Source organism: Solanum tuberosum, unplaced genomic scaffold (genome assembly GCF_000226075.1).
Source record: "Solanum tuberosum cultivar DM 1-3 516 R44 unplaced genomic scaffold, SolTub_3.0 scf00512, whole genome shotgun sequence".
Lineage (NCBI taxonomy): Eukaryota > Viridiplantae > Streptophyta > Magnoliopsida > Solanales > Solanaceae > Solanum > Solanum tuberosum.
The window spans coordinates 57,810-69,791 of NW_006239475.1; the positions used below are offsets into that span (position 1 = coordinate 57,810).

Sequence of the window (11,982 nt, forward strand, 5' to 3'; positions counted from 1 at the left end):
ATTAATTTATCATTTATTATCACCACTTTTCAATTCATTAATAATATTACATCAAGCCTTCTTTATTCAAGGCATCACTTTGATAGAGAGGTTTTCAGATTATAAATCTCACGGTCTCAGGATTTTAGACCAATCACAAACCACACAACCAAGCCACACAATCACACAATCAAGTACATAGAGAACTTCACAGTATCATTCAATGCATATCAATCGCTATTAAGAGTTTATCTATCAAATAGAATAAACCATAACCTACCTCCACCGAAGAATCGAAGTCGAGCAAACTACTTCTCCAACGATTTTCCTTTCCTCAATGCCTCGAAACGTTTCCAATCTATCAAGTATACAATATTCGTAAACAAACAAGTTCATGGACATCCATCATGCTATACTTTTAGCCTAGATCCGCAAAATCATCAAGCACAAATCTATATTCAAGTTTCTAATCTTGAGGTCAATTGGTATATCAAGTCTTCTATTTCTTATATTCAAGCTTAAAGTTAAGTCTTGGTTCCTCCAAATAAATTAATATAATAACATTCATATAATATAGTACACGTAATATTTAATTACCTATACCAACATATTAATACTTGAGTCATAATGTGATAACCATAAGAAAATTCCATACCTAAAACCAAAGGCATAACCCGTAACTTCAACACTGAAATAACGCCTAAAGCCTTGACCGAAATTCCAAATTCATTTTACAATTCTAATTAACTCTCAATTGATCACCAGAAAATCATTAATTAGTCATTAACTTCTTTAATTTCTTATTGGTCATAATGTTTCAATTTTCAAATTGGCAATCACGGGTACAGAGAGGAATTTTCAGTTCGCCTCTTTCCAATTAACATTATAATAATCTAATTCTAACCATAACATTAAAATAATATAAATTCCCTACCCCAACCATTAACTATCCACCATTGTCCTAAATTTGACCCTCAATGTCACTCACCAGGTAAGTAATAATCTTAACAATAACGGCGTTACAGTGCAGCAACCGACCTTGGCAATTAAGTTTACAATTTCATCTCTTCTACCCACAATTTAATATCAATTATATTATCACTATATCCATGCAATTCATCAACATTGGCAAGGAATAAAGTTCAATTGAAAATTTGCTTACCTGATGCCGCATAAAGAAATTTTCCACGTTGTTCGTCCACAGGTGAGTTTCTCTCGTCTCAAACCCTTTTTTTTTTCTACAGTATATTTACTCCCTAATTATTATATAAGTCCAACCATAAAAGTATTAAAAGTGACCCACTATTTATTTTACTGTTCTTTTCTTTAACCACCAACTTAATAAATTATTAAAATTACCCCACTAATTTCATAATTATAATTATGAATAGTCCAAAATACCCATTTAGAATCTACCAGAAAGTATTTTATGAAATCAAAAGCTCTAGTACTCAAAACGATCAAACGGGTCGTTACAGTCGGGGTGGCTGGTGGTTTCGGAATCTCATAGAAAATGCTTTTTTTATGCCTCGGGTAAGCATTTGCTGATATATATAATTCTACGATTTTAAACTAAAAATATGTAGAATATGGTAAAACATTTTTTATTTTGTTGGTCTTAAACATGAAAATTTGATTTTGAAAATTACCAAAAAAAAGAGATATCATACTTTTTGAAATGAACTAAAAAAATAAATAAATTAAAACAAAGGAAATATTACATTGTATTAATCCATTGTTCTAAAAGAACACGTATTTTCTGTATCCATGGGAACAAGTTACATATTATATCTTTGTAATTAATCCATTCCAAGTTAAATGACAATAGTAACATGAAATTAGATGATTGTGAAAAGATTTAAAAAAATATTTGTTATAGAAACTACCTAATTAAGAAAAAATGGTCCTTAAAACATTCACATGTGTTGAAAAGACTTGAGAGACGAAATAGACCAACAAGAATTGTGACGGAGTCTTTTTTTCACAAGTGTTTACTCTTAATATAGAATTTTTCAGACCAACAAGAATTGTGACGGACTCTAATATGAGTATTTAACATTAGTGGTGGAACTAAATATCAGAGAATCGAAAAATCGAATCGAACCAAACTAATTCGGTTTTTCTGTTCGGTGTCGCGCGGTGTTATTCTTTTAAAAGTTCAGTTCTTCGATTCGATGTAAGGGTCTCAGAATTTCGATGCACCGAAGAACCTTACTTTTATTTAAAAAAATAAAAATTAAGTAGCAACAAATGTACAATTCAATATTTAACTTCAAATATTAATTCCCAAGAGGAACCCAAACATATTTTTATGGATGTACATTATGTAAAGGAACTCGTCTTCATCCTTGTTTTTTTTGAAAAATAGTTGGAGACACAATGTTCTTGAAAAAGACAAATATAGTCTTATAGTTAGCATAATAAGTGTTCCTAGCGAGACACATCATTTCTTAACATAGTTTTAAATTCTAATTAAGTATCTTATACTTTAATTTGATTTTGTCCTCGTTTTATTTTTCTTTCGCACCGAAAAACCAATTTAAAAACACTGAACTAAACCGAATCGAATTAGTTTTGCTGGTATATGGTGCACAGTTTTCTAAAACCGAAAATCAAAAAATCGAACCGATATTTCATAAAACCAAATCGAAGACCCGAACGCCCCCCTTATTTAACACTGAGTAGGAAATAAATTTTTTAAAAAGAAATAAACCAATAAGGATTGTGATGGCCTTCTTGAGCAAGCGTTTTACTCTCAACATAAAAAATTTCGATATAAATTTAAATTTAGTTAAATCTTAATATAAATATCAAACACTTAATAAGAAAAAAAAAAACTTTAAGAAATAAAGAAAAGAAATACATCAAGAGCCAACTAATACTACATATATTATTATTTTTAATATACTCTATCAAACGACCCCGAAAAAAAGATAAAATAGACAGAATGCTAGCAATCAAGTTTTCGTAACATGTTGAATCCGCCCCTATTTTTCTCACGTACCATAGTTTTGATGAAAAATAAAACTAACAAATAAATAGATTATAATTAATCTAGTGATACACTAGGATTGAGTTGGCATATTTGGCGTTTTTATTTAGGATAACGATAAAAATAAGTCAATTTAGACTGCAAGTGCACACCAATTATATTTTATTGTCTTAATTTAAGTGATGTGTTGATTCGATACGAATAATTTATGACTGATTCTGTTTAGATAATTATATTTTATTGTTGCTGTTGTTGTTACGGTTATTTTGTATATATATTTTAGTTATTTTCATCGTCTTAATTTAAGTGATATTGTTTGATTCGATACGGATTATTTATGATTTATTGTGTTTATGTGATCATACCTTGTTGTCGTTGTTATTATTACAATTTCTTTGTATATATATTTTAGTTATTTTCATCGTCTTAATTTAAGTGATGTTGTTTGATTCGATATAGATCATCTATGATTTATAGTGTTTAGGTAATCATACCTTGTTGTTATTGTTGTTACGGTTTTTTTTTGTTTATGCACTACTAAAAACTGCCAAAAAACGAGGGATAGAAAAGCAACGGACTGCGTCGCTCCAAAAAGCGACGTCATTTGCCACACTGTCTGTCGCTTTTTAATAAAAATAATTATTTTTAAAATTATTTTACAAAAGTCCGTCGCTTTTTTTTGCGGATTTTTGCGCTAAATATATATATAATTAATAATTATTTATTTAATTTATATAGAGATACCATCCGTCACTTTTTAATAAAAATAATTATTTATAAATTAAACAATAACCACGTTGTCGTCATTTTTAATTTATTTTATTTTATTTTATTAATTAGTTTTTTAAAAAAGCTACAGACGGCATCTCTTAGTCCGTCGCTTTTTGGTCAAATATTTTTAAAAAGCGACGGACAATGTCTCTTAGTCCATCACTTTTTAGTCAAAATTTTGGTCAAATATTTTTTAAAAAGCGACGGACAAAAAGACGCTATCTGTCGCTTTTTTTAAATTATGTTGAACCAAAAAGCGGGTTTTCCTCCCATTTTCTCATCTCTCTTTCTCTCCCTTCTCTCTAAAACCAAATTGTTGCGCCTTTGCCCTTCTCTCCTTGAGCATTAGTCCCGTCGCTGCTTTGCCCCGTCGGCGCCGCCACCCGTCGTCCCCACTGCCTCTTTTCCTTAGCTTGTTAAGGTTAGGGTTTAATTTTAATTTTTTTCAATTTTAGTAATATTTGATTTGTTATAAATTAGTATATTGTTTTAGTTTGATGAATTGTCTTATTCAATTGTTAATTTGTATATTTGATTATTGTTAGTTAGGTAGAGAATTGGGAATTTTTTATTTTAGGGTTTTCTTCTAAATTGGAGTTTATTTTAATATGATTGTGAATTGAGTATTAGAAGTTAAAACTAACAAATAATTAGAAGTTAGAAGTTAGATTAGTTGCATTTTCCAACTTTGAAATTCTTGAATTTAGTATGTTTGACGGTTGAAGTTAGAAAAACATTCAATTGTATATGAAAGTTAGATTACTTTGAAGTTAGAAAAATATGGGATAGTTTATGAAAGTTGAAATTAGATTAGTTGAATTTTTCAACTTAGAAGTACTTGAATTTAGTAAGTTTGAAAGTTGAAGTTAGAAAAATACTAGATTGTACATGAAACTTAGATTACTTTAAAGTTAGAAAAATATTGGATTAGTATACGAAAGTTGAAATTAGGTTACTTGAATTCTTGAACTTAGGAATTATTGAATTTGAAGTTTATATAGAACAAATTTTAGAAATTAGACATGAACTTGAATTTTTGTAGGATTTTAGAACTTTATAAGGTTGTGAACGTTAAGAATCTTGAATTATTGTAGAATTTAGAACTTTAAGTTGTGAACCTTAGAGAACTTGATTTTTGTAGGATTTTAGAACTTTAATTAGGTTGTGAACTTTAGAAATCTTGAATTATTGTAGGATTTTTCTTTATAAGATTGTTAACGTTAGAAATCTTGAATTATTGTAGGATTTAGAACTTTAAGTTGTGAACTTTAGAGAACTTGAATTTTTGTAGGATTTTAGAACTTTAGGTTGTGAAACGTTAGAAATCTTGAATTATTGTAGAATTTTAGAACTTTAAGTTATGAATTTTAGAAAACTTGAATTTTTGTAGGATTTTAGAACTTTAAGTTGTGAACTTTAGATAACCTGAATTATTGTGGGATTTTAGAACTTTAGGTTGTAAACTTTAGAAATCTTGAATTATTGTAGAATATTAGAACTTTAAGTTATGAATTTTAGAAAACTTGAATTTTTGTAGCATTTTAGAACTTTAAGTTGTGAACTTTAGAAATCTTGAATTATTGTAGAATATTAGAACTTTAAGTTAATCTTGATTTATAGAATTTATGAACTAATTATTATGTTGAACTTTAGAAATCTTGATAAAATATAGTCTTTATGAACTATTTGTAATTTTGAAACGATTTTTTTGTAATTTTGAAAGACTTTATAAGTCTTTAAATTGTGATTTAAATATTTTTGAATGTTAATTTAAGTTTGTTGTTATATATTTTGTGTAGCTTCTTTATAATGTTTTGTGTTTGATTGGGGCTGAATTGAATTGAATTGAATTCCTTTTGCAGGTGGGCAGCAAAAAATATTGCAGAAAAAGCGACGGACAGGGTGGTTTTGTCCGTCGCTTTTTTTTATTTTATTTTTTTGAAACCCAAAAAAACGACGGACAGGGTCCTTTAGTTCATCGCTTTTCTGGATTTTTCAAATTTTTATTTCCAAAAAAGCGACGGACGGCATCTCATTGTCCGTCGCTTTACAAGATTCTAAAAAATAAAATTAATTAAAGCGACGGACTTCGTCTCTTTTTTAAAATTACAAAAAAAAAAAAGCAACAGACAGCGTAGCATTCTTCAAAAAAAAAAAGAAAAAGTGACGCAGTCCGTCGCTTTTGGAAAAGCGTCGAGCCAAAAAGCGACGAGATTGATTGCGTCGCTTTTGGCCAAAAAAGCGACGCAGTCCGTCGCTTTTTTCCGTCTCTTTAATTTTTGACAGTTTTTTAGTAGTGATATATTTTAGTTATTTTTTCATCGTCTTAATTTAAGTGATGTTGTTTGATTCGATTCGGATCATTTATGGTTTATTGTGTTTATGTGATTATACCTTGTTGTTGTTGTTATTACAATTTCTTTGTATATATATTTTAGTTATTTTCATCGTGTTAATCTAAGTGATCATGTTGTTTGATTCGACACAGATCATCTATGATTTATAGTGTTTAGGTAATCATACCTTGTTTTTGTTGTTGTTACGGTTTCTTTGTATAAATATTTTAGTTATTTTCATTGTCATAATTTAAGTGATGTTGTTTGATTCAATACGGATTATCTATGGTTTGTTGTGCTTAGGTGATCGTACCTTGTTGTTACGGTTTCTTTGTATGTATATTCTGCATTGATTTGCTATTAGTTGACATGTTTCTCTCCACTATCATTTTTATTTTAATTATTGTTTTGATTTGCTTGGGTTAAGGGTCTTTCGAGAACAACCTCTCTAACTTAGCAAGGTATTGATAAGGATTGTGTACACTCTACCTTCTCCAAATTACCTCACTTTGTAAGATTTCACTGAATATGTAATTGTTGTTTGATTCGCTACGGAGTTTAAGAAAGATTTTAAAAAAAATTATGATCTAAAATATGTCATAGATATTTTTGTGACTATAAATTATCTCATTAAAGATAAATGTGTATTTTAAAGTTAAATTGATACCAAATATAAAAATGTACTTTTTTTTAAAACCAACTAAAAAGAAAAATATGTGTCACGTAAATTAGGATAGGTGAGTATATAAGACAAGATGAACTTAACACTTTTCATCTCAAATTACTTTGGAAATCCTCGTTGTCTAGTTCGATCTAGAATGTACATCTAATATATATTTTTCGGAATAAATTAAAGGGCTCCATAAATAGTTAAATTGATGATCTAACAACTTAAATGATTAGGATCAACCTGAATTGTGATGGAATGGTTGAGATTTCTCTGCATCCTTAATCAAATATCTCGATTTCGAGTCTTTAGAATTAAAAAAAATCATATTAAAACATCCGGCGGAAACCAAAAAACATAAAAATGAAATTATTAGGCTTGTGAATATGTATCTTGTAATTTGATATTATTTTCAACAACAACAATACATTCGGTGAAATTTCGCATATGATCTATAGAGAAAGTAGAATGTATGTTAATCTTATGAAATAAACTTAATAACTAGATCAATGCAAATTAAACTCAAACGATAAATAGATATATTTTACTAACTCGTAATTGGAATTACAAAAGAATTTTAAAATCAAAAGGGAAATTGAAGAACACAGATAGAAAAGAGAGATGAGAACTAGAACTTAGAGAAAAGGAATAAGGAAATACATATACTCCATAACAATTTGCATAATCGTTCTTTCTAACTCCTACTCTTTTTTAACAAATGGTAATTAGGTTTGAATCCCAAATAAAAACTCTTTAATATTTTACTCAACCCAATAGTTAAAACTGAATCAGTCTCATTCACCATTTTTAACTCATAAGTCCTCATATAGTTGGTTTGATTCACAATATCTTACACCTAGAGAAGCTCTTTCCGAAAGACTCTCAACGCAAAAAATTTAATATTCGTTTGTTTTTGGATTTGCCTCTTTTTGAGATACATAACCTCTAAAGTCTCATAAAAACCTCCTAAAAACATTAATTTAAGCCTTTAAATTGACAAAGGAGAAAATTAAATAGATGCCTAATATACAACGCAAAAAATTGAATTATAATAATTCTATAATAATAAACCCAAACTTTATCAAATAGATATAATAAATATATCTACACTTTTACATGTAGATTCGTATACATACAAATTAAAATTCAGTAATAAAATATAAAACACATATATATAGATATATATACTAACAAACAAGACTTTATTTTTTGGGTATATATATATATATATATATATATATATATAGTATATATTACAGTTGATTCTTTCAGATGATCACTCAACTATAATAGTTACTATCTCATAATTTCAATTTTCTTCAACAAAAGAAAGATGACTTTCTGAGTTAATAAACAATTAGTTGAATGACTATCACACAAAATCAACTCATATATACTATCTATATATAGTAATAATAATATTAGAAAAGGAAAATTCGGTACACAAAACATCTGACATTGACACAGAGTTCGAGAACGGACTGCACCCCAAGGCGGGGGGTGATTTATAGGCGACGATCACCGGTACCACCTTCCCTATTGCAATTGAAGTAAACAGCAGCAACAGGCAAACCTAGATTGTGAAACCTTGCAAAGTCTCTTGTATTGAAATTTTGACGAGAATCGATTATGTCCGGCGCATTGATGGCCTCGCGGCCCAATTGCTGGAACAACACGAAAATATAACGATGGATTCCCATCGAGGGTCGTGGGCTCTCGTAGTGTACAACTTCATTGCCTGTATATAACGAGAGTTTGAGTTTAGTAGCAAATACATTTAATATGCGTAATTTCTTTATTTCAATCATGAAATATAAAATTTGGACTAATTTAGAAACATTAGACGGGTAATTTATTTTATATGCATACTATTTTGTTTGATTTTATGTTTCTAGTCTCTCTTTTTTTAGTAGTCATAAATGAGCCTATAGTACTAACAATGTATGAGAGTACTACCACTAAGGTGAAAAGACAGAGATATATTTCGATGAAATGCTATGGATTAATCTAGGATAATGATAGACTCGCTTATGTTAATAAGAGAGAAGCAGTGATTCAAATACACAGTGTGAGCAATAGTGAATTTTGATGGTGATGGGGTGGGGGCGGAGTTTGGGAGTTGGGATGATTTTTGATGATGATACAAGTTGTATTTTATTATTATTACTACTATACATAAGAGGCTATGGAAGCGGTTGTTCGTTGACATACTTGCTTCCCTAGCCAAGGGTAATATTGTCGATTTTTAATACTTTTCTAATGTTAATGCTTAAATAATTTTGTACTTAGCAATTTTGTAATTGTACTTTTTAAATTTGGAACGTAAAAGCCCTTCTGCATTTTGCTTCTCAACCACAAAAATTGCCTAATTTCCATGCATGTGGGCCATTCTTTTCTCCACTTTCCCTCTATATATTAATGCATATTATATAGGTCCCACTTCATATTTTGAATAGCAACTTTATTTCCTTCTCTTTATTTCTACCTCATAACTTCTTTCATTTTATTTTTTATGGCAAAATCATTTCTTAAAATGTTAATTACTTTATTTGTTTATCAAATATTGAAAAATTAAGTCTTTTTTTAAGTTTGTTATATATCTGAAAATTGTAAAAATATAAATAACACTATAAATCACATTAATTAACAACTTAAATATTTAAAAGTTATACAAAAAAAAAAATTGGCTCTCGAAATTCAATTGGTACCAATTTATAAATCACAAAATTAACAATTTAAAATATAAAATATCACTTGATTCTAAAAAAAATCTATTAGTGCTACATAAATTGGGACAGGAGAAGTAACATATATGAAATATAAATTACGCTAAAAAGATTCTATAAAGTACGATATTTAATAATTAGTATATTTAAAAGACATAAAAAAAATGGTTGATTTTTGAAATTCTATATATGCCACATAAATTGAAACAAAGAGAGTAATATATATTATTTTTAAAATTATATAAAAAGTACTAACAACTTAAAATCTTTTTAAAATCATATAAAAATTTGGCTAACTTTTCAAGTTCTATGATACCCTCTCCGTCCCATATTAATTGACTATTATTCTAAAATAGTTGTCTCATACTAGTTGACCACCTTACTAAATCAACAAAACATTATTTAAAATTTTCCTATATTACCCTTGTCATTAATTCCTTTTGAAAGTGTCACATTTATTTGTAAAATTCTCATACAGTTTTTTAAGGGTTGAATTAGTAAAGTTATTTTCTTACTTATAATTTCTTCAGTACCGTGCAAAATAAAAAGTAATCAATTAATATGAAGCGAACGGATTACCACATAAATTTAAAAAAAAATAACATATATTGAGTCTCATGCTGGCACTGAGTCATGTATCTAGTATATTACTAAGCGTCTTACATTGAAAATGTAGTGACATGGATACAATGTAGCGTGAATATCATATATATTTAAATTTCTTGCTCTGTCACTACTGTGAGCCATTAGGTAATAATGTAAGAACACTTACCAAAGGTTGCCCCTGTGGTTGCTGGGATATCTGTGACCAGCCTAACAAAAAAAAAATGTATTAAACATTATTATATATTAAAAAAAAATGTTTGGAGGGGGAATGTGGGGGAGGGGGATTGATAAAATATTTTTCGTTAAATATAAATTATTTGTCATCGATCCTAGTTCTTTTTTATGTTTGCATCCAATATTTGGTACTTATTTGAAATTTGATTAATTTGTGCATCAGAAAGTATCATTTTTATGAAATAACACTTTCCTTAGTTCTTATATAAGCTCACACACATTTTGTCTTCTCTATTGACGATTGATTTGAGAGAAATAAGAAGTATATAATAGTTGTTTCATTAACGTCGTCCTCTAGAGGAAGAACTATATATAAGGAACAAAATGAATATTTATAAGCTAAACGACTTACCAGTGCAAATATTCCCTCAGGTTTGGATTGCTAGGGTTTGGAGCATCAGGATCCACCATAATCTTTCAAAAAGAGAAGAACGTTTCAAATATCTTGAAATTCAAAATTAGGAAAATAAAAAATGAAATAACCTAGACACCATTGAGTATAAACATTGTTTGATTAGACCTATAGTACTTTAAAAATATAGTATATCTTCAAGCTTGCAATATTAAACATACATGTTATAACATTTGTTATTATTATAAATAGTATGTTATGAGTTCTCAAATTCAAATAAAAACTATAAAACAAGTACTTAGCTTGTGAATTAAAATTAGAACTTGCATAAATTCACATAATTAGAAGCCTTTGCACATATTGCGCTTTTGATCTTCTATTCATAGTTAATTGACAAAAGGTCAACAATTACGTGAATTGCTTAAACAATTCTAATCAGCTAGAGATATTAAAATGTATTATATAGAAAAAAAAAAAAATATATATATATCATATAAAATAGAATTATGAGTGTACCAGAGTGTAAAAAATGCGAAGATCATCTCCACCAATGTCAACCCTAGGTTGATTGACAACTTGTGAAGGCCTCAAGGCACATCCATTGTAGACCACCCTATTGTTGTAAACCACACCAAAGTCTACACACCTTGTGAATGGATCAACAACATCTCCAACAACTCCAGAAACTATTAGAGGATCTCTTGGCATATTTTTTTCTCAATTATAATAAGCTCAATTTTTGTTTATTGCATAAGATGGATGATATTTTATGAGTAGAGAAGCTAGCTAGCTCTTGTTATTTATACTCATCATGAGTAAAGAGCTTTCATATGCTCTTGAGGACACATTTGGTCATAAAAAATATATATTTATTTGTTTTTGGAATAATTTTTTACTTTATTTGAGAATCAGTGGTTGACTGGTCGTGAAACTTTCAAATTCCACTTGTAAGTTGGATTCCGAATTTATAGCATGTTTCCCAACTCTATATTTATAATTCCAAATAAAATGTCTTTCTCTCCTTCGGAAAAAGTTTAATCAAACAAAACTTCATCTTCAACTCAAACAATAATAACAACAATATGTATACTTAGTGTAATTCTACTACTGAAATTTGGAGAGGGTAAGATATACGTAGAACTTACACCTATCTTTGCAATATTGTTTCCGATAGACCCTCAGTTAGGGGTGTGCATTCGGATTAAACCGAATAACCAAACCAAATCAAACCGAATTTTTATTTGGATTGGTTTTTTGGTTTGGTTTTGGATTAATAAATTACTTTGTTTGATTTTTTGGTTTGGTTTCGGGTTTTAAAA

The 11,982-nt window shown here is 28.7% G+C and overlaps 1 protein-coding gene across 1 annotated transcript; it reads right to left on the reverse strand.

The window, feature by feature from the left end:
* Positions 1–7,984: 7,984 nt before the first annotated feature.
* On the reverse strand, positions 7,985–11,472 carry LOC102579194 (protein FLOWERING LOCUS T-like). Its single transcript, XM_006365398.2, has 4 exons — positions 11,180–11,472; positions 10,664–10,725; positions 10,244–10,284; positions 7,985–8,483 (listed from the first exon to the last, which is right to left on the reverse strand). The coding sequence occupies exons 1-4, from the start codon at positions 11,369–11,371 to the stop codon at positions 8,251–8,253; spliced, it is 528 nt and encodes a 175-aa protein (XP_006365460.1). The 5' UTR covers positions 11,372–11,472; the 3' UTR covers positions 7,985–8,250.
* Positions 11,473–11,982: the final 510 nt, after the last annotated feature.